Source organism: Cryptomeria japonica, chromosome 7, assembly GCF_030272615.1.
Source record: "Cryptomeria japonica chromosome 7, Sugi_1.0, whole genome shotgun sequence".
In the NCBI taxonomy this organism is placed as follows: domain Eukaryota; kingdom Viridiplantae; phylum Streptophyta; class Pinopsida; order Cupressales; family Cupressaceae; genus Cryptomeria; species Cryptomeria japonica.
In genome coordinates this window covers 742538202-742561208 of record NC_081411.1, presented here as the reverse complement: position 1 = coordinate 742561208, position 23007 = coordinate 742538202, and the positions used below count along the sequence as shown (strand labels likewise).

General features: G+C 39.2%; 1 protein-coding gene across 2 annotated transcripts in view; it reads right to left on the bottom strand.

Moving 5' to 3' along the window:
* The window catches only part of LOC131071924 (DNA ligase 4), a 174321-nt gene that overhangs the window by 135510 nt on the left and 15804 nt on the right, over positions 1-23007 (bottom strand). For both annotated transcript variants that reach the window (XM_059207764.1, XM_059207763.1), the window contains exons 2-3: positions 20682-20757; positions 20356-20480 (exon numbers count right to left, since the gene is read on the bottom strand). In XM_059207764.1, the coding sequence (XP_059063747.1) occupies positions 20356-20386 (31 nt within the window). In that variant the 5' untranslated portion in view covers positions 20387-20480; positions 20682-20757. The remainder of the gene's footprint in view (positions 1-20355; positions 20481-20681; positions 20758-23007) is intronic.

The window sequence follows — 23007 nt, the reverse complement described above, 5'->3', positions numbered from 1 at the left end:
ACTCGCAAAATCAAGAAAATCCTTCTACAAGCAAAGTGTTTTTAGCCGAAGCAGCCTTGTCCAGTTGGTGCAGACTCCACAATACGAACCAACATTCTGAGTTGCAGTGTCCTGAGTTCAAGATTGCGGCTGACATTTTCCAACAAGAGATGCGCACCACTAATCCACCTGAAAATCCTCCCACGACAGGATACGAAATTGTTCCAACCACACAGTATGGTCAAGCCATGATTGTTGAAACCTGCAGATATTCACAACAAGAAATTGGTCAAGTACAAAATGGGAGATTTCCTCCAGAATCGGCCAATGGACCAATGGTACCACCAGGATGCCAGTTCCCACCTGCATCTGCAAATGGACCTATAGAAGATTCAGAGTATTATTTTCCACCATTGAACGACAGTGTCTTAGTAGAAGGAATAAAGGAGGTGTTTCATCAATCTTCAGGAGGAGTGAACCAGAGAGTTTATCACAGAAATCAAAGAAATCAAGAACCTCTAACTACGTCGATCCCTCCAAACAATTTCTCTACTCCTCCGGATCCCCAAGCCAGCAACATTCCAGAGTACCCACAGAACACACAAGAATACAGACCAAGGAATATTACACCTCCCGCGGGTAATGAAATGAAAAGATTGGCCGCACTGGTGTTGGATGAACTTAAGAAAGTCAAAGTGAGTCTACCACTCTATGAGTTACTCAAAGTGTCAGAAATTAAAGATGCAGTAATCAATAGTTTGAGTGAATCTAGGTCAAATGTTCAAGCTACTATCAATGTAACCCAAGAGCAAGCCGATCCCCAAGGACAATCCGAACAGAATGAATGCATGGTCCAAACCATAACCTTTCCAGCTAAAAAGGAAGATATGTTGGAAGGAAAAGTATTACTTAAAAGGGGCGAAACTAAGAAAGCTCAGCCTATTGTCAAAGAGGGCCTCGCCACTAATCAAACTCTTCCAAAAAAGGGAGTCGTGATCAAGAAAGATGTGGTTAAGAAAGGAAAATCTACAAACAAAGCCTGTCACTCAAAAGAGGAGAGCCCAGCAAAGGACGATCATTCAAAGATTAATGAAGTCAAACATCAGGAACCAAGTGAGGAGACCTCAGTCCCTTCCCAAGCAAATCAATCAAGCTCGAAGAACCCAACGAAAATGGCAAATTCGACGTGGAGATGAAGACTTTGAATGTCAAAAATGCAAGGATCAAGACAAAGTTAATGGATCGCTCCTGTCCCTCAATCAGGGACCAGGGCGATGAGGTTTGCATTTTTTCATCTTTAAATTTTGGCGCTCAAGCACATTTTTTGAATTTATTTAAATGCTAAAAAATTCGATAAGTTTGAAAATTCAATTAATTAGCATTTAAATATTGCGCTTGACATTTGTTAATTATTTTTGCCTTCGTAGTAAAAAAAAAAAAAAAAAAAAAATCGAATTTATTAAATAATAATAAAGGCATCTAATAATTAATTATTAATAAATTTAAAAAATTAAAATGGAGCGCTTGGATTTGGTTTATTTTATCAAGGTCGGCCATTATTATTTATTTAAAAATCATTTTAAATTGCCTTATTAATTACCAAGTCGGCCTAAGTGAATGGGTGGTGTGAGCGCTTATAAAGGAGGTGAGAATTGTCATTTTCACATCATCATTTATCATCTCTTACATGCGATCTTGAAGGAGAAGTGCGAGTTGTAGTTAGAAGTGCGAATTTATATTCAAAGGTGGTGCGAATTTCATCAAAGGAAGACGTAAACATCAATCAAAGGAGGTGCGAACCTAAAGCTTCATTTTGTGCAAGCTTGTCCAAGGCATTGGAGATCACATCAAGGACATATCGAAGGTGGCGAAGTTCCTAATTTGAAGAAGAGATCACGTTGAAGATTATCTAACATCAATTTTGCCTAGGCGATTTTATTCATTTTGCGTTCTAAAGTTAGCTCTCTTCTAAGGTATGGCGATAATGGTTTTATTGTTTTAGTTTTGATCGTCATAGCCTAAATTTTGAAATTTTGAATTTTGAATTTCCCTAGCTCAATCGTTTTTAGGAAATGATAACTCAAAGACTTATCATGATGTTTCCTAAAATCTACTCTCTAATCTACGTTATTCATTGCAAAATCTAGTTTCTTATTGTGAAATGTTGTGTAGGTATGGCGACCCCTAAGGCGGGAGCATCCACCAGTCGTTCAGCTCTCATGAAAGAAGATCAAAAGACCGAAGAAGTGGAGACAAAGATCGTGTCGAAGTGGAGCAACATTGGAGATACCAACTTGGGTAACTTTAGCACGAAGAAATTTCGAGAGGTCCCTTACATTGGCAAGCCATCACCTGTCGCCCGGAGAATAATCGAGAGTGGCATCATTAAGGCGGCCGGCTTTCCTCTAGCTGTTCAGTGTCATGAGTTGATGATCGAGTGTGCTCGTCATTATGATCCTCAGTCCAGAACGATCGTGTCCAATGAGGGAAACACTTTGGCGTACCTTTCAGAGGAAGCTATAAGTGAAGCTTTCCATCTTCCAGAACACAGGGACATGATATACAAGAGCATAGAGGGAGCCAGGTCAATGTACGAAGATGATCCAGATGCTTGTCTAAGCATAATTAATAAGAACTGGTTACTCAAGAGTCGTCCTCGCCTGAGCAAGGTACCGAACACACCACACAGGATTGATTTCCAGGAGGAGTACAGAGATTTGATTACAATGCTCAACCGAGTCACAGGAGCCCCTCAGGCTTTTTACTTTGAAAAGTGGATGTTCTACTTCATCCAGGTGATAGTTCAGGGTAAAGGAACAATTCATTGGGCTAGAATGATTAGCCATTGCTTGGACGTACAGTTGAGGAGACTCAAGGCTACCAAGTCCTTCCACATGAGTTCATACATCATCTATGCATTGATCAGGAGTTTTGAGTACACAGGACTACCTCACAGAGGAGTGATTAGAAGAGGACCCGGCGAGGTCAGAGCTTGTGATTCCTATGCCTACTTGCATCATCCGCCAGGGAGCAACTACAAGCTAGTTAATGATACCTTCACGATGAACATCACAAGGACGTTGCAAGGTGGGATTCACAACAGATTATCTCAGGATGCACAAGAATTGGTGAAGAGGTACGGTGCTTGGTTTATCCAATTTCCGAAGTTCACTTATATTAGAGTGCATGGATGTCCTTTACCTCCATACATGTTGCCAAGATATCCGACAGACAGAATTGTGTTACTTGAAGTAACAAGACAGTTGGCAGCATATGCGAAGGCATTCAAACACAGACATGGGAATGGAGTTCCAGTACCTATCATTTTGGGCAATTCAGTTGAGGTATGTCCTAATGCTTTAGCCATGGATGACGCAGAGAGGGAGTTAGCCTTGTATTCTTTTTCAACCTTTGCTTTGAGGGAAAGCTTTGATCCACATGGACATTTAGAGGAGACAGTCGGTAGGAAGTTTAAGCATGAGTACCAAATAGAAGATTTTATGATGAATCTCTTAGATGATCTTGAAGTGAAATGAAAAATGCATTCTAGATTGCCTTTGGATTTTATCAGGAAATGCAGGATTTACAGAGTGGCCGACCAAGCACAGGACAGTGGCAGACATATCCAGTCATCCTATGATCGAGAAAGCAAATCAATAAGGTTAGATTGGAATGAGCCCGAGGTCGTGGATTTAGATGCTTTAATGGCTCCAGTCTTGTCTTGTACTCGCAGATGGGTTGACGTACAGCATCAGAAGTTGAGAGAGCAAGGCATAGCTATGACTTTCACTTTGGAAGAGAAACCAGCCGAAGGTGGAGCTAGTGTGAGTGAAGGCAATCCTAATCCTAGAAATTCAGGTGAAGGTAACCTTCGATGTGCCAGTGAAGGCAATCTCCATCCAAGAGGCTCGAAGAGGAAAGAGAGACCTGGAAAGAGAGAATCTTCCAAGAAGAAACAAGAGGCTAACAGAGATCGATCATCCGGTACTTCTTCTAGACCCGAGAAGAGGACACTTCAAGTGGAAGAATCCATGGAGTCGATGGTACAGAATGACAGGCAGGAAGAAGGACAGGCACAGCAAGGGTCACTAGATGGATCTCTCCAAGATTATGAGTTAGATGAAGATAAAGAAGACAATGAAATAACATCTCCTCCCAGACAAGAAGTAGTACATAAGGAAATTCAAGTTCAAGAGACAAGATCAGCTATCCCAGATTGGTTGAAGGAAAGATTAACCAAGGTGATCGTAGTAGAGGACGAGGACAATGCAATTGATTTAGAGAGCCTTGTTGGACGCTCACACGAAGTAACAGAGAAGAGGAAGGCTACCAAGATGTCCAAGATGATTCGAGATGAGACTGGATCCAGAAAACTGCAGATAGCTACACCGGCAGTAGACAAATATGAAGGTGAGATCCTAGCAGAGGAATATGATATACAGACTTTTGAGCTAGGACCATCCACAGCTGAGCAGACGTTGGATGATGCCACCGATTCATTTGAGGCATTGAAAGACAAGCTTAGAGAAGAAATGGAGAAGAATAGAAAGCTTGAGAGAGAGGTCGGTGCATGGAGGACATATTTCAGTCATCTCAATGAGCCTTTGGGACGTCAGGATCCAGCTAGATCACCAGTACAAGCACTTCCACTTCAATCAATCAATGAGGCAGAAAGATTCAGGAATATGGTCCAGCGTACAAGTACTTGGATGGATAAATCTCATACAGTTGCCATAGAGTTTGTAACAAGGATGATGAAGATTATTCATCAAGCTATCCAGGTTCTTGAGATAATCCACAATTTGATGATAACAGTAGCCGCATTCGCTCATACCAAAGATGTTATCATTCCGGTCTTGAAAGTCATTAGACACACATCAAGGAAGGTCTTAGCACAAGAAAAGATCATGGATGGAGGACCTCACAGTTTGCTTCAGTGGTCAACCTTACTCCATATGAAGAGCGTTCTCTTTGAGGACATCAGTACTAAATGTAGCCAAGTTGAGGAGGTGATCAATCCTATCCAAGACAGAGTATTTGAGGTACTTCATACCATTCTTGGCAGGAGGATCGAGGTCGAGACAAATGTGGATATGCAGGAATTAGAGGATAGAATCAAGGTCATCTTTTGCAAGGACGCTAAGGTTACAGACGAGCAATATGATCAGATGTTTGCCACCATGCTCCTGATTGAAAGAACAAAGGAACTTGAATCTTCATGGGACGCAGCTCTTCTAGATGCATTCGATCAGGTCATCCACTTGGAAGAAAGTATGAAGAATCTTCCCGAGATTCCAATTGCAGAAATCGAAGGAATCGTGTCAAGATTCATTACATATGCTAAAAAAGAGAATTGGAAAGGGAATAAGATTCTAGATGAGAGGTTGTTATAGGTGACATGGCATCTTATTTGTCATTGGTTTATGTCTCCTAGGGTTTTGTGCCAAATTTAATATTTGGCTATGCATTTAATATTGTTCAGTAAAAAGGAGGCCATTTGTAACAAACCCTAATTAGGGTTTAGGTGTAATGATCTTGACCGTTGACCTACTTTCAATCTGGATCTTTCATTGTAATTGAGGATGCTATTTATACCCTCATTTTTCATTTCATTTGTAAGAATTAGATATCAGAGAGTTTGTTGTGTTAGAGAGATTAGAGTTAGAAGCAATTTTATTTTTGTAGCAAGATTGAGTTTTGAGGAAAGGAATTCAAGCAATTGTTGTACATGATGACTTGGAAATCAATGAAATATTGAAGTTATGGTGTTTTGTTGCAATTTTCTTGGTTATCTTCATGGTTGTTCAATTTACTTGAATCATGCTCAATCAAAGTAGTGTGTTAATTTGAAGAACATAGTGTGAGACTTGATCTTTGGTAGGATTCGTAATCCAAACCACTAGCTTCTTGCTGATTGTAGGAACGCCTTGTGTGGTCGACTGGAGAATACCTGAATCACTTAACCTTCAATCATCATTGTATCTTGGATATGTACCTTCGTGGTAGTGTCTTTGATCTTTGATGCGTTGAAAATCATTTGTTACCTTAGAAGATCGCATCAATTTCAATTAAGTTGTTATCTTATGGCAAAATTGAAGTTGGTTGAATCTTACCAAGTCTTGTTCACACGAAGTCACTCTTAGGGTTAGACTAGATTAAACTTCTTTCAAAACCCTATCCTTTTGTTATTTTTGAAAAGCTTCTTAGTTTAGTAAAATCTTAGGCTTTCGGAAGCGTAAGACCCCTTGAGGATACAGCAAATCACATCATACCACGGCGAGCTTGTCCACACGTAGAGACCCTACTAACCAGAACATTGGAGTCATACTAACTGATCCTTCATGCGAATCTTCAGCAGTTAGAGACTTTATTCAAGAGAGGATAAGATGCCTTTAGGTATTTTATTCTGTGTATGATGGTGTACAAAATACACGTCAACAACTCCCTAAACCCTACATCTTTTTCTCTTTTTTATTCTCCAAGCAAGTAGTTAGGATCTAAGTTCCAGCAATCCAAGTATTCAACAATTCAACGTAGGTCCCCTCGTGATTCCAACATAATCATATCAAACCAACGAGTGTATCAACACGGCGTGACCCAACATATAAGAACCTTGGAGGTATCTCAAGTGATCCTTATGCTAATCTTCAACATTTGAGTAACTTTGTTCAAGAGAGGATAAGATACTTTTGGGTATTTTATTTTGTGTTCGCATGTGCATAAAAAAAACATCAACAACTAGTTAGACTAACGATAAAAATTATTAAAAACTCCCACTTAGAAATCACATCTCTCACATGACGAGATCTAAAAATAGACTCCTAATAATAGTTAACTCTAGGCTAAAAATAGACCTCACTAAAAGTAACATGCACTCAAAATAGAGGCGACTAAAAATAGCATAGGCTATAAATTGCACCAACTAAAATAGCTAATCTCCAAATATGTTATTATCCTTGAAAGGAGTAATGGCTAGTGAGCTTAAAAATAGACTTCTAGTTAAGAGGCTCTAGACGACTCTAATGATTTTGCAATTTTTCCTCTAGTCATGGTTAACCCTTCATAGACATGACAACTCTTGAAAAATCACTTGGATGACTTGAATCCCTTTGATAGAAAACACTTTTCCTTTACATGTGTGAGAACACACCATAAAACAAACTTTGAAATTTCACTTTTGAATTCCTTTGACTATGAGTGCAAGTCATCACAAGGCATGCACCTATGAACATAAGTCAAAACAATGTTTGCATTTCGATTCACTACTTTGTTCAAGTGTGCACTTCTCTTCTATCCATGCACCTATCATAATATAAAACTTGAAGATTTATAATCTTCACTATCAAGGGCACACCTATTCCTCACATGCACACTATGATTTCTAAACATTTTATTTTTCCTTTATATAGGTGCGCACTTCATACTCCCACACAAATCCAAGAATGGAATTTTCTAACTTTGATGTGCACTCAAAACAAATTGTTCAGAACACACCCTTGAGAAAGGGAATCAAAACCACAATTTTGAAACATGTAATTTTCCCTATCAAGGTGCCACACCTTTGAATTGAATTCAATACTTTGTGTTAAATTCATATTTGAAGAGGTGTACCTCAAATAGAAATTTTGTGCACTTGGAAATTTTAAGTTCTAAGGTGCGAGTTTGTCCCCATAGTGTGCACCTATCTGGGGAATATGCATATTTTGAAACTAGACACAAGCACATCATCAAACACCAAGTGTGCACTTGCATACCAAATGTTTTGATCTAATCAAGCACATCTTCGTTTTTCACAGCACACACCTGGAATAAAGGCATTTGAACTTTGATTTTTAATATCAATATTTGCTTCTAATGGGCGTGCGCCTATCTATACACACCCTTACGTCTTTGTTTGGTGCATTCCCCCACTCTTGAGTGCACTTGATAGCTATCATTGAAAGGATTTCCTACTTGTTAATCATTCTCCTTATTAGGTTCACGTTTCTAATCCACACATGCACCAAATAATGCAATCTATTAAACTAATTTTGAAAACAAAATATCCTTCAATGAGATGGGCCCCATTCCAATAAGCAAAAACCTCTAAACTAGATTTGTCATTGGGCTTGAAATAAAAAATTCTCCCTCTGTTGAGCATGCCCCTACAAGTGTGCACTTGAACCTAAGATTGAAAATTTGATGATTGAAATCCCTTTTTATGAGGTGCACACCTCCACTCCACATAAGACACTTGGGCATGCAATTTTGATCCTGAACATGCCCTTATCAGGTGCACATACATCTCGATTAGATTTGTTTTACTTTCTTTTACATTGGTGCACCCTTGCCCTTATGAAATTTCTTCAACAAAACTTATTTTCCTCTGCAATGATGAATATCATTGAGAACCTTGTTCCATGATCCTAAGAACATTTAGGAAAGACCAACATAGGTGACAATCAAAAAAAGCTAACTAGTTTTGAACTATGAATTGCACTTGAGAAAATAACATACATTAGCTTTAAACTTGACCCTATATGAAAATAAATTTATTGGTACAACATGTTTCTACTAGGCCTTTGCTAGCTTCAATTCTTAATCATATCCTTACAACCCTACTTCCTCTCACACAACCTTTCTAGAACAACTCACACACCACTTAAATAGAGAAATTCATTTGCTGGTCACCATGTCATCCTAGGCTCTAGCTCACAATCCTCCTCCATGCTACTTGTCATCACAGCATGCTCAAATTGAGCTCAAAATTCTTATGTGCGCAACATGACATTTTCTCAAACTTACTCTCTATAACATTGCATGCGACCTATTGACGTGTTTTTTTATGACCGCGTCTAACACAGAATAAAGTCACCAACAAGCACCTTATCCTCTCTTGATCAAGATTAGTCTGTATGCTAGGATTGCTTAAAGTTCAAATGGCCAATCCCAAGGTTCCTTCAGTGCGTGGACGTGACTCAGATGTTTGATGGGTTTGCTAATAACCCAAGGGGGCCTTACGTGTGTTCAATTGGAGAAGACTCATGCAAGCTCAAAGATTTCTGCACAGATGATTTGCAATGGAAGCTCTAATTTTGGATCTTTTGGATTTTTCAAATTATGCGGAAAGTAAATGAGAATAGGGTAGAGAGGACTATGCTAAAGCTAAATTAATCCTAAGAACAAGAGACAGGATCGCTCATGCAAAATCAAACAACACTTTGTTTCGCCAGCAAAGCACAACTACACGAAGGTGGTGCAATCTTCAAAGGGTGCACAAAGGTTTTTCAGATAATCAATATGGACCATCGGATCAAACAATCTCTACTGATGATCGAAGTTAAGCATATACACATCAAAAGGGCGCAGGCTAACTTTGCACAGTGTACAACAATCAGCTGCACACCAAAAGTATGAGCTCGGATTCTGCAACAAGCACTCCTATCAGATCCAGTTCTTCTAACAACATATAAGCAAATCTAATCTAATTGAAGAGAGCAAGACCATGCAGATTGCCAAAGTAGAACAAGAATACACCATCAAATTGAAAAATGCATTAAGTTGGCTACTTCACAATCCTGATGCAACAATCTTGGACAATAATCTCTCCTCCTTTTACAAATGAAGGGGGTCACCCCTTTTTATAGGCCTCAGGCCACGCAAACCCTAATTAGGGTTTCACCCTAGAAGATTCTCCACTAAAGATGCAACAAGGTGGGAATCGATAATAAATAACCCATTATGCCCATGTACAATTAATTCAAAGAGCCTAAAATCGCACCCACTAGCGCATTAAATGTGCCCCATGATGTTGATTATGCCCAGAATATAGCAAACACCCATGCAAGGAATAAATGTCCCTCATTCTCCATATGACGGCAGCATGCACGAAGAATAAAACAATAAATCTAAGTTACCGGTACATCACCTTTTTCCCCCAAATCCGGGTACGGTATGTATCCGATTCGGATTTGACCTGGAATCCCTATGGATTCGGACAAGGTTCTGTTTTTTCCCTCTTGAAACGAATCTGCTTTTTGAGTCACGAATCCCGACGCATCCGTTGTAGACGTGGCGATTCCATTAGGTTTTTTAAACGAATCCGCGTCGTGCACGAATTTCAAGGGGTTTTTACTGACTTTTCACGGGATGTAATCACGTCGAATAAGTTTTAAACCCTAAATGCAGTGAAAACGGCAGGCGCAAGGGCATGGAGAAGGCGTAGTGAAAACCGAAAGGTGAAAACGCGAGGGCACAGAGAAGGCGCGCAATGTCGACATAGAGAAGGTCAAAAGGCATGACGGGAGAAGGCTAGAAGGCGTTACGGGGAGGCGCGACGGGAGGCAATATGACCAGTACGACGAGAGGCGCGATGGGAGGCAATACGATCAGCACGACGAGAGGTGCGGGGGGAGGCAATACGACCAGCATGACGGGGGGCACGGCAGGAGGCAATACGACCAGTGACGACACAGGGGCTAAGGAGGTAAGAAATAAATAAAATTTAACTCTTTTCTATAGTTTGTTAATTGTTTTCAAATGTTTGTTTATTTTAATTTGTTTGTTAAAAACTTAAATGTTTATATTTAAAATCTAAAATCATATTTGTCGATTTTAATTTTTAATTTGTTTGTTTTTATTTAAAAATTTAAAATCATATTATAAAACTATTAGTCTATTTTCATATTTAAATATATATAAATAATAAAACTATTTTGGCATTTTGCTAGTTAAAATATGAATATTCATATTTAAAATTAAAATAATAGTAAATAGTAAATAGTAAAATACAAATCAAAATTAAATATAATTTGTAGTATTATTATTTAATTTATTTTAAATAGGTATATTTTAATTAGTTGTGTAATTTAGAAGTTTGTAAATATTTAAATGTTGTAATAGGTTAATTATAATAATTTCACTTTCATTTTTAATTTGTTGTAGAGATCATAATGACAACGACTGCTAGCTCTATTCCGCAACGGACTTTCAAAACCGACCCAAATTCACCTTTATGGAAATATGTCAAAATAATAGACCAAGTAAAAGGTGGTGGAACATTTAATTGGATATGCAACTTCTGCAGTGTGAAAAAAACTAGCTCCTACAGTCGTGTCAAAGCCCATTTTTGTGCCATTCCCCAACAAGGAATCAAAGCATGTCTAGGAAAGGATGGAAATGGGATGTCACCTCAAGAAATAGCAGGATATATTAGAGAGCAAGAGGAAGCAGATGCAAGAGTTGGTCGTGCCTCAAACCATCCTTTGTTGACAGGAAGAAGAAGTAGATCAAAGAGGCCCCCTACTTCTCCATCTTATAGTAATTTTCCCGATATCGTGGTAGAGAGCCACCCATTCTTGGGCCCAATTAGTGAAAAACCTGTTATTGTGAAGAGAAGCAGGGGACCATTAGAGAGAGCATTTCAGAATGATGCTAGAGAGATTGCAGATCAATCCGTTGGAAGATGTCTATATGCAAACGGTTTGTCATTTAATGTGGTACGATCACCATATTGGCAAGATATGTTGAGAAAGATAAATGAGGCTCCACAAGGGTACACAGGGTCTGGTTATGAGAAGATGTGTAGCACCTTATTGGCAAAGGAGGTAAAAAACATAGACAATGCATTGGCTCCCATTAGAAATTCATGGAAACAAACAGGTGTGTCCATCATTTCAGATGGATGGAAGGATACCAAAAATCGGCCATTAATTAATGTAATTGCAGTGTGCCCTAAAGGGGCAATGTTTCTGAAAGTTGTGGATTGTGACGAACAGGTGAAGGATGGACAATTTATTGCTAACATCCTTATACAATGCATTCAGGATGTGGGACCTCAAAATGTTGTCCAAGTAATAACGGACAATGCAAAGAATTGTAGAGCTGCAAGTATGTTGATTGAGACACGGTTTGAACACATATTTTGGACACCTTGTGCTGTCCACTCTCTCAACCTCATGCTACAAAAGATGGGCAGGATATTACATTGGATCAAACAAATTTATGCTGAGGCTAAAGAGATCCAAATGTTCATCACAAACCATAACATGTCACAGGCCATTTTCAGATCATTTTCACAGTTGGAGTTGCTAAAGGTAATTGAAACACTTCAATTTTTAAAATCTACATTTCACTTTGTTAATCATTATTTTTATTTTTTTTAATCATGTCTTCTTTGTATTCTAAATTTTATTTTTAATTTTTGAATAGGTTGTTGAGACTCGATTTGCATCCAACACAATCGTCTTGAGGCGACTTGTGAAGGTGCGGGAGCCACTTGCTAGCATGGTAATTAGTCAAAGTTGGTCCCCATGGAGGCAATCCAATACTGAAAGGGCAACAAATGTAAAGCACATGATCCTAGATGACACTTGGTGGGATCAAGTGGAATATCTTTTGAGTTTCACTGAGCCCATCATGAGTATGATCCGTTATACTGACATGGATCACCCATGTTTGGGAGAGGTATATGATGGCATTGACTTGATGATTGAGAAAATGAAAGCCATCATCAATGCAAAAGAGCAAGATCCCGAAGACACTTTCTTCAAAGAGGTTCAGAAAATTTGAGTTGAGCGGTGGAGCAAAATGACCACCCCACTACATCTTCTTGCATTTGCAGTGACTCCCAAATTTTATAGTGATGAAATGCTTGCTAAGCCATCAAGGGTACCACCATATAGAGATTCAGAAGTCAGTGAAGGGTGTAGGACAGCACTTACTAAACTCTTCCCCGATTCTGAAATGGAGGATTTAATGACAAGTAAGTTTGCTGATTTTGTAGCCTCCAATGGTCAAAGTGTTTCTGCTCTCTATGACAAGTATAAAAAGGATTCTCATGCTTGGTGGTAACTCAATGGCCATACATCACCAAACCTTCAAACTCTTGCAATCAAAGTTTTATCGCAAGTAAGTTTCTTAATTTTTATTGGTCTCTAAATTTATATTTTTTACTATTTTATAATTGTCGCCCTCTCACTTTGTGTCAATTATTCAATAGGTTGCTAGTTCCTCTTCATCTTAGCGAAATTGGAGCACATACTCCTTTATCCACTCAGTGAAACGCAACTGACTGGCAGCAAGTAAGGCGGAAGAGCTCGTTTATGTGCATTCAAACTTGCGCCTTCTTACTCATAAACAAAATGAGTACAAGGATGGAAGCACAAAGTTTTGGGATGTAGATCCAGAGTGAACTGATTTGGATTTTTCAGCTGCCACATAATCTTTACTTTCTGGGGAGTCTGATAGCCAATTTGCTGCTAGTGCAAGTGGCAGTGAGGCTGCATGTGGTTCCTGTACTCTACCTACATCATCTAATGTCAATGATGATGTTGATCTTGATCTTCCTAGTGACCCATATGATGCTATTGCTGATTGTTAGTTGTGTTATTTTATTGTTGAACCAATGAACAATGAATTCGATATCTATCATAACATTCAAAGTTTGACAAATGGATATTTCATATTTCATATTAGATTAGACTTATAGTAAATTTGTAATTTTGTTATAGTTATATGAATCATATATGATAGTTCCAAGTTTTGTTTAGCATATGGATGATATGTGGGATTCTAAATTTAATTTTTGTTTCTACTTATTTATTAGATTGCATATATGTATATATTTATGATTTTTACATTTTTTTGTACGGACGTACCCAACCCCCCCAAAAAAAATTGTCGTACCCACGTACCCGTACCCATGCATGTACCCGTACCGGCAACTTAGCAATAATTGAGGAGGCTGCATGCAAGAAGATTCCTCATCAGACAACGACATGCATTGACTGGACCCACACCTAGTCAAAATACCTCCACCAGTAAATACACCACCACTATTCAACCAAAAGATTCTCGTCCAAAAATGGACGACCATTATCCCGTTCATTTATGGCATATGCAATGAAATTGCCAACGACAGCTTCCAGCTCTCCGATGGAGACACTTGGCACATTTTCAATGTCAAATTCCATCAAGGCAATTTCTTCCTCGCTCTTGGAAAAGAAGCTCTCCCACTTCGTCATGACTTCTTGTGTCTTCTTCATTATACCGAAGAATGAAGAAACATTTGAAAAATGTTCCTTAGGGAATGAACCTACGATTTCAGGGAGTTCACCATTATTCCTCCGTCATTGAGTTTCTTCGCAAACAATGTTTCTATTGCACTAATGATTTCCTCATGTACCCCTTTGATGGACTCTTTCAAAGTGAAGGAGTCAACGCTGAATTTGTCGAAGGTGTTCTTTCCTGAGCAAATGGCATAGAACCATCGGAGAAATTCATAGGCTTCATTTTCTTGAATCACTTTCCCGTCCACCTGAATTTGCCTTGGAGTCTTCGTCAGAGCCCTGAGTCGCGGAATGGTTAAAACCTGGTAAATGTGCACATCCTCCCATAATCCTTCTGTTGTCTCTAGTTTGTTCAGGAGGGTCACAAACTTTGAATGAAGCAAAGCTAGGTCTTCAATGAATTTTCCTGCTTCGGTATAAACATCCTCTATCCATTCCCTCGAATTTTGCGCCATCACTCTAATAACCTCTGCATCATCAACCACTTCCTTAGGAAGGGAGGAAGGAGGAGTGAATGAAGGACCTGCTTCCCTGAGGGGTCTTTTGAAACTCCTGACATACTCGCATAAGACTCTATTTTCTTCCCTTAGCCGCTTACATTTCGCCTTTGATTTCAGCAGTTTCTCCTTCATGGCCAAGGAAGATTCTTCAAAGTCTCCCATTACTTGACCTATGGAAGCATGGCCAAGATCAATCTATCTGATGACGTAATCCTCCTGTCTAATCTCATTTCTGTCTTTATCCACTGTAGGTTCAGCAATATGCAAGGCCCGAGATCCATATTCTCCCCTAACAACCTTGGAAAATTTTTGGGGAGCCTTCTTTTCTGCTGGCTGATCCATCCTTTTCAATAATTCTTCTAGCTCCCGAACAAGATCAATTTCCATTTCTGATTCCCTTGTTAGCCTTCCCACCAACCAATCTGGAGCGGGGATGGAGTGACTATGATCCTCTACGTGTTCCTGTTCCTGCGACTCTTCCTCCATTTCACCGAGGATACCTTCCACGAAACTATCCTGGCGAGCCTCTTCCTGATGTGGGGGACTTTCTTTCCTTTGACTTCTTGGCCGATGGTGTCCCTGTGAAGCATTGATGCTAAGTATATCTGGTGCCGGAATGCTCTCTGGAAGTGGACCTACTGGATGTTGGAACATCTCTACCTCCTGCACACTCGAGGAACTTGTCGGTGAATGCTCTCTCTCCGTCCTCGCTTTCTTTTGTGGAGGTTCCTCTTGTTGGACTTCTGTTGAACCTCCTGTGGGATTTCCTGTCGGATATCCTTATTCTTTGTTGTCCTTGGTCTCTTTTGGGCATTTTTTCCTTTATCCATCTGAACTTCCTTTCCTGCCTGAACCTGCGAAGAGCCTTCAGTTGCCTCATTGTGGGAATCTAGACTTCCCATTAGCTGATATGTTAGATGAACATTCCCTTTTGCCAACCTCCTTATCTGCCTGTCAATCCAGTGCTTGGTGAATTTCAGCACTGGTCTAGCTAAGATACTCAAATCATCCATCTCGGGCTTTGACCAATCTGGCAACTGAATAGGCTGATCCTTTACTTTCTAGAATTCAGGCTGTGTCAAATCTGCATCTTCCTTCACTTGATCTGGCACTTGATAAATTTCACTTATCCTGATGGTGTCGAGGGGCAATTTGGAATGCACTCTCTTCGAGACCTCAAGGTCATCCTCGGCACTTGCCCAATAATCCTCTAAGTGAAACTTGTGTATGAATTTGACGCCAGCAACCTTTTTGATTTGGCTGTAAGGATCATATTTGGCCCTGGATGTATAAAATGGCAGGCGATAGAATGCCAATTCCCCTGCTACACTTTCAGCGGCTTCCAAGCCCGGGCATATTTCCATGAAGTCACCCAAGACAACTGGAAATTCAATTGATTGCTTCTTCTTCTTTTGCAGCTGATCATAGGCAGTTAATTGTCTCATAAGCTCCAGCAATACAAGCTTGTCTGATGGATATCTAGGCAACTTGTATGACTGGAATGAGAATCCTTGTGTCCTGATCTAGGTGAATTTAGGAAATTGTAAGAATCCAGCTCCATATTTCTGGACCAAGGCCCTTGCTTGCGGTGACACCCTTACATGCAACTTCTTTTGCATAAGTCGTGTCAAGTACATGGTGAAGGTGTCATTTGCCAACCTGTAAGAATTGACATTGTGAAGATGTAGCTGAGGAACATTCATGTACTTTTAACTGAGCTGGTCCGCAACCCATGATTCCTCTTGTCGGCAGCCCATCGAATCCTCCTCTTCGTGCAAGCATATAGAACAGGTAGGAGCTCATGAAAAAGGACAGGGAACTTTTTTCTTTTAAGTTCTTCAACTGCTTGTGCAAGTAGTGACTGATCAATCTGGCCCAATCAATTAGCCCATTTGAATTCATGATCTCGCCTATATAGAAGAACATCCAGGTCTCGAAGCTCACAGAATGTGAACACCCCATTACTCTGCTTAACATTTTTATCAAGTCCACATACTCCTGCTTGAACTCAAAGATGGTGAGAGTTTTTGGCATCTTGGAAGCATGCACTCTGGGCTTCAGCAACCACTGTTTATTAATCAAATCAGCACACCTGGCAAGGCCTACTTCATATACTGCCAAAGCTCCGCTGTTGGTCCTGTACGTCATGGAATAGTGTGAAGGAATTCCGAAAGTCAATGTTGCCAGCAGCTTGCCATCAGGTGTTGAGATTGTCTTTCGCTCCAAATTATAATGTGTTGCACATTCCTGGACCAAGTCTGGGCACTGAATAGCAGGAGGAAAACCAGTTGCTGCAACAATTCCGCTTTTGACAATTTTGACAACTGTTGGTGATGGACTATGTCCTGCTGTCCCGAACATTCTGATCTTGAATGCAGCCAAATTGAATGTGCCTAAATTAGTATCGCCGATTTCCACCTTGATTAACGCCTACCTAGAGAGAGTAGCTGCCTTGTTTAATTCCGCCATCCTGGAAGCACCTTGAAAATGATGAAAACAGAGACTAAGTATGACCACTCTTCACTTCTCCACCTCTTTTTTCCTGAATCTTGCACGTGAGAAATGAAATGCCTTTCCAAACTTATATAGAATTCTTCAAAACGCCTTGCTAAGTTAGGAGGCATTAAATTAGTAATTGCATTCATTACGCGTCATACTTTCCCCAATTACTGCACCATGCAAAGGAAACTTCCCATGCGAGTGAGTTTGAATTTAGAAATTTCCTTAAATGCTCCAAGTCATGTGTCATGCTTGGAAGATTCTCTTCGCCAACTCGTTGATTTTCATTCTTTCCGATTTTGGAGGGAATTCGAAAGATTCTCTCAGGATTTGTTTGATTTCATTCTAACTTGTCGTCTCCTTCTTTTGAAGGAATTTCCATGTCTCTTTTCAACATCCCTATTTTTTAGGGATCCTCCTAAAATTTAGGAGTCGGGTTCATTGGATGGAGAATTTCACCCCGATTCCGAATCTATAAAATTTTCCATACTCCGTCAAGATTCAATGTCCAAAGATAGCAAATTCAAAAATTCGCCCGAGGGGAATTTTACTTTTTATTCCTCCTTGACCTCTTGGATTCCATGCCTTAGGCAAAATTTCAATTTTTTGTTTTAGCTTGGGCGTTGAATTCACTGTCTCTTGGAATTTTTTATTTTCCACGCCTTCCATGTTTTCCATGTTGACCTCCATATGGCGCCTTTCTTCTCCATTAGGCACTAAAACCCACTAGGCAAGGAATTTCAACATTTTCATATTATCCATGCATATTACATTCTGGCGCTTCTTACCACCCTTTGGGCGCTACTCCTTCATGAGGGAGGAATTCACATTTTTCATTCTCTCCATGCACTCCTCATTTTGGCGCCCTTTCATGTCTTTGGGCGCTATTTCACCCCAAGGAAGGAATTTATTACCTTGTGCGTTTTCCTTGAGCATGCTATTTTGGCGCCTTCCTCCTTGTTAGGGTGCAATTTTGCCTAGGGGAAGGAATTCCTTAATTTTCATGCTATCCATGCACCCCCCACTTTGGCGCCTTCCATCAAGCTAGGGTGCATTTCACCCTTGAAGAGGAAATTCCTTAAATTGCTTGTTGTCCATGGGTATATCATTTTGGCGCCCTCCTCCATGCCTGGGCGGAATTCTGCATAAGTCATGGAATTCATTGATTTCCATGTCATCCATGACATCCTCTATTTAGCGCCCAACCCCTTTTTAGGGCAGAATTTTTACTAGGAGAAGGATTCTTCATTTCTTCCACCTTTCCTTGCCTTCCCCATTCTAGCGCCCATCCTTGGTCTAGGGCGGAATTTTCACTAGGGGAAGGAATTCACAACATTTTGTGAATCCTTGAGACCCTCTTTTTAGCGCCCAAGTCCACAGTTGGGCGGACTTTCACCACTGTGGAGGATTCATGAAATTTATCCATTTATCCCTGCCTCCTCCATTCCTGGGCGGAATTCTACCTGGGCTAAGGATTCATAGGCTGTGGCAGGAATTCCATGGTGCATCAACTTTGGCGCCTGTCTATGGCCTGGGGCGAAATTTTTATTGTGGCATGGAATCTTGGAATTCACCATTCAATCTTCCAAACTTGGAACATTTTGACCCCCTTGTGATTTTGAAGTGCTTTCCTGAACCTTGGTGAAATTCTGAGCTTTCCATTTTAGGCATGGGCTTCCAGCACTTAACCAATTTTGGCCTTCTCTGTCTGCTATCTGACTTTCTAGAATTAGAAATGTCTGCAAACGTCTGATCTTTGTCGCCTTGTCTGACTGACCCTGCCAATACTAATTTTCCAAAAATATAAACCTTCAAAGTGTCAACGTTAGACCCCTAGACAAGGTGTCGGAATGACTTACTATAAATAGAAATTACTAAAAATAGTAAGTTTGATTTTTGGCAAAATGACAACATTTCGAGACTCGGAAAAATCCCTAAAAAATAGGAACTTTCTAAAAATAGAAAGTTGCTCCGTTTGGGCTCAAATTTTACTGGGAGGTTCCTTGAAGGGTCCTAATTTCAGTTGAATGTTCAGTTTTCCCAAAACCCTAACAGAAACCCCTAAAATCTAGGATAGAAGGCAGAAACCCTAAAAAGGGACAAAATAGGCCCTAGACTTCATAGAACTCGCTCTACAGAGAAGCAAATCAACTCTAACTGACCCCTGAACATTCGCAAAGCGGAGAGATTGACGAGACTGCCACCAAAACACACAAAAAACCAAGAGACCAAACGACCGAAAGGGCCTAAAAGCTAGGGGGTCCCTATATGGGATGGGATGATGTGTGATTAGGTCACAACATTACCCATCATTCACATAGCTTTCTGACAAGGTTGCACAACAATAGGGCTACTTAAAACTTTGTCTATGCTTTTACTAAGCTTCTCAAAAAAATCACTAGGCCACCTAGGTTAACTGCTTATAAATATTTCAAACTTTCTCCAAATCTGCCAATCAAAATATTTTTGATAAGCCTCCTAATGGTAACATTCAAAATATAGTTTGTGTTTACAGTTAGCTATGAATAAAATGCCCCACATCACACCCTCTTCTCATCCTTCCTTTTTCACATATTTGACTAACTTAAAAGGATTAAACATCTGGATTATGAATAGTTTAATAGGCTCAAGCAATGTTTTCCCAACTACAGCTCCATGCTCGCGAATTCTATAGACATACTCATCATGCCTTAATGAACTTTGCATGAATATAAAAGACATCAACATCACACTTCTTGCTCTCCCTTACCATAGCACATTCTCGACCAGAGAACTACATTTCTTGGTCAATCACTAAAATGGTGCTTCCTGACTCTGTACAAAGTATAAAATTTTCTATTTAAATACAAAAATTGGAATGGAAGAAACTACAATGCAGAGTGAAGATTTAGTGTGACAGAGCATCATTACCAACCCACAAACCTCAAAATGATATTTTTTGTCTTCACTTTTGCAGATAGGCTGCAGCCACTAACAGAACATGCAACTAGTTTCATTTACTGATTTTTCTTGCTTTTATAGTATGTAACAGTCTTCTCCATGGTATTATTCATATAAGCCCTTCTGCTAGTTAATTTTTTACTTAGACGCAAATAAAAATATAAACACAGTAGTTTTACCTAGCAATATAAATAAAGTTCTAACTTTTATACTTTTTTAATGGTAATTTATTCTTAAATGGAGAAAAAGTGAGGAATGGAATAAATAACTCCATGATAATGTCAGATTTATTGAGAGATTTTATGCCTATATCTCAAAAAAGCCTATTTCAAATCTAAAGAATTTCAAAAACAAGAATTCAATGCAATCATTGATGCAAAAAAACTTACCAATTATCAGAAGATCAAGATCATTGCTCATTGAAATATAGTCTGGCTTGATCTTGCACCAACGACCATCACGATTATCAGGACACCATTGAGAACTGAGATCCTTCACGATAATACCCTCATCTCTGAAGTATAAAGTTGAATATGAGGAACCCAAATGATTATCATAGGAAATTTCACCTTGCCATCATATGAATTTACACAAAAGGTACAGGAGCAGGCTACACAGATAAAAATCTAGTGACCCAAATTTGAACTTTAAAATTTTAAAACCCTTGTGCATGCCCTCTTTTCACTCACGGAAAAAAACAACATATACTGCATACCCATGTTGAACAGTACGGGCAAAGAAGTCAGCAAGTTCTTCCTTTGATGTTGGTACTGTGGACCATCTGTTATTACCTGCAAAGATGATAGAAAGACCAACTCAGAAGAACAAGATCTTCAAGCAGAACACATGATGCAAAATGACAATAAGAGGAGTGAACGAATAAGTATAGAAGAATGAACCTGTATGTGGCAAGTTACTAATAAACTTATAGGAATAGACAAGAAACTTATATAGTTACTACAATCATATGACAAATTTCCCTATAAATAGGAAAGTCCTGACAAAAAGTTTTAAGTGAATCAACGTAGTGGTGCCTCAGAATGTAATACTAAATAGAGGGGTCATTTGGATTGCCAATGGCCACCTTATCTCCTATTTTTCCTGATTCTTGGAAATTTTCTCTAGAAATTAAACCAAGACCCTCAATATTAAAAAGGGGATGTCATGTACTTTAAAAGTGCCTAACCTTAATCTTGAGGAATTTGATTCCATAATAGTAATAAATAATTTAGTTAAAGGGCAAGTGAAGCAATGGGTCATTATGAATAATGAAACCCATTAGACTCTAAAACACATCCTCTCTTTCGTATCATCCAGATTAACTCAATGAAAATCAAACATCCCCGAACTTTCTTTAACTAGTTGAAGCATTTAGAATTATTGAAGAGTTAAGAGCTTGGTTAAATACAATAAAATTATGAAAAAAGCTGCCTTGAGACCACTGGTCTTGTTTTAAAAATGAAAAATTTCCTTCGGGCTGCAATGAATGGAAAAGCAAGGTTCTTGTCCTAAGTTTTTCTGATTAAATTCCAAGCAATTGAATCCCATTTATACTATTGGTTTACCAAATCAATCTTGAGCCCAAGTGATGCTATGATGATATAGATCATTTTGACTTATCTTTAACATCTATATTTATCAATTGTGTTCTCAACCGTATATTCAGTTTTGTACATTTTGTGCAGCAAAGATTGGTTGGGATCTCATTAGATGATTCACAACTTGATATAAATACTGACTCAAAGTCAAAGGCCAATTTTGATATTGATAGCACCCAAATGAGGCATAGCTATACGTTGTACTATATTTTCTATATCTTAATCTTAGTGCTAAGCCTATTATTGAGCATTTTGTCATATACAGTTTTGTTGCCTCAGTGCCTATCGCCATAATGAAAACAATGATATTGTTAGTAAAATCAAAAAAATGAGATTGAGAAATTGGCATGCATCTCGTTGAGATTGTGTTGCATTAAAATAGATTCAAGAACCTTCCTCTTACAACCACCTCATTAATGGCCTACAACTAACCACTTGGTTGATTACATACAGGTATAAACATACACTTTATTGTATCAATATTCTAATATTTTGATACCACCCTTAATGAAAAAAGTGGAAGAATTAGAATTTTAGACCTTAAATTACATGGCTCCTGATATATGTGCAGCAATAGGAAGAAATATCTACATGAGCAACCTTCATGACAGCAGGCATTTGAACATCAACATCATTGTAGGACCATATTTTGTGCATGGTTTGTAAACATGTGCGAGTGCATTAGAATTTAGAATACAACTTTAAAAAGTGTCCCAATTATTATATTTAATACCTTCTATTGTGAATCATACCTTTTTATACCACAAGTAGCATCCTTGGTCCTCTACCATCATTGTTGTTAATTGATGACCTCTGCTTTCTTTGATTTTTGTATCCTCCACAAGAAAGAGTTTTGCATGTTGAATGGGCATTCAATAATATCATGCATTTTTACAAACAAATGATGCAACATTTCACAAACATTGTCTTTCTTATAGCCTTTTGTTTTGCATTTTAATGGCCACATGCCTATTCTTTCTATTAACAAATACTATTGTTTTATGTCCTCAAATAGGATTTCTGATTTCAATCATTTATTTTCTTTGCCACTTTTTTTTATATTCACTATCGTGGAATCTGGAGATGTCCTCGCCGAAGCGAGACTAATCCCCCAGTGTGTACGACCCGCTCACAAAGTAGCAACACACACAGAGTTAACACAGCTGAGGACTCGAACTCAAGACCATGGGGAGCATACCCACGCCTTAAGTTGCGATCCACGACCGACCGAGCTAGGGCCGAAGCCCTCTCCAAAGGTGCGCACCTTGGAGTGCACTTTTGGTACAAACAAGTGCGCTCCAAAGGTTTGCACCTTTGGGCTCACCTTGTAGCACACCAAACTCCGACTTCCAACTTCATCCGAAATGCAGGGTCTTTGAGGTCAGCGCAATGTGCACAACCAGGGGAGTCGACCCATCAAATGCAACAACTCCCCTTCTTTGC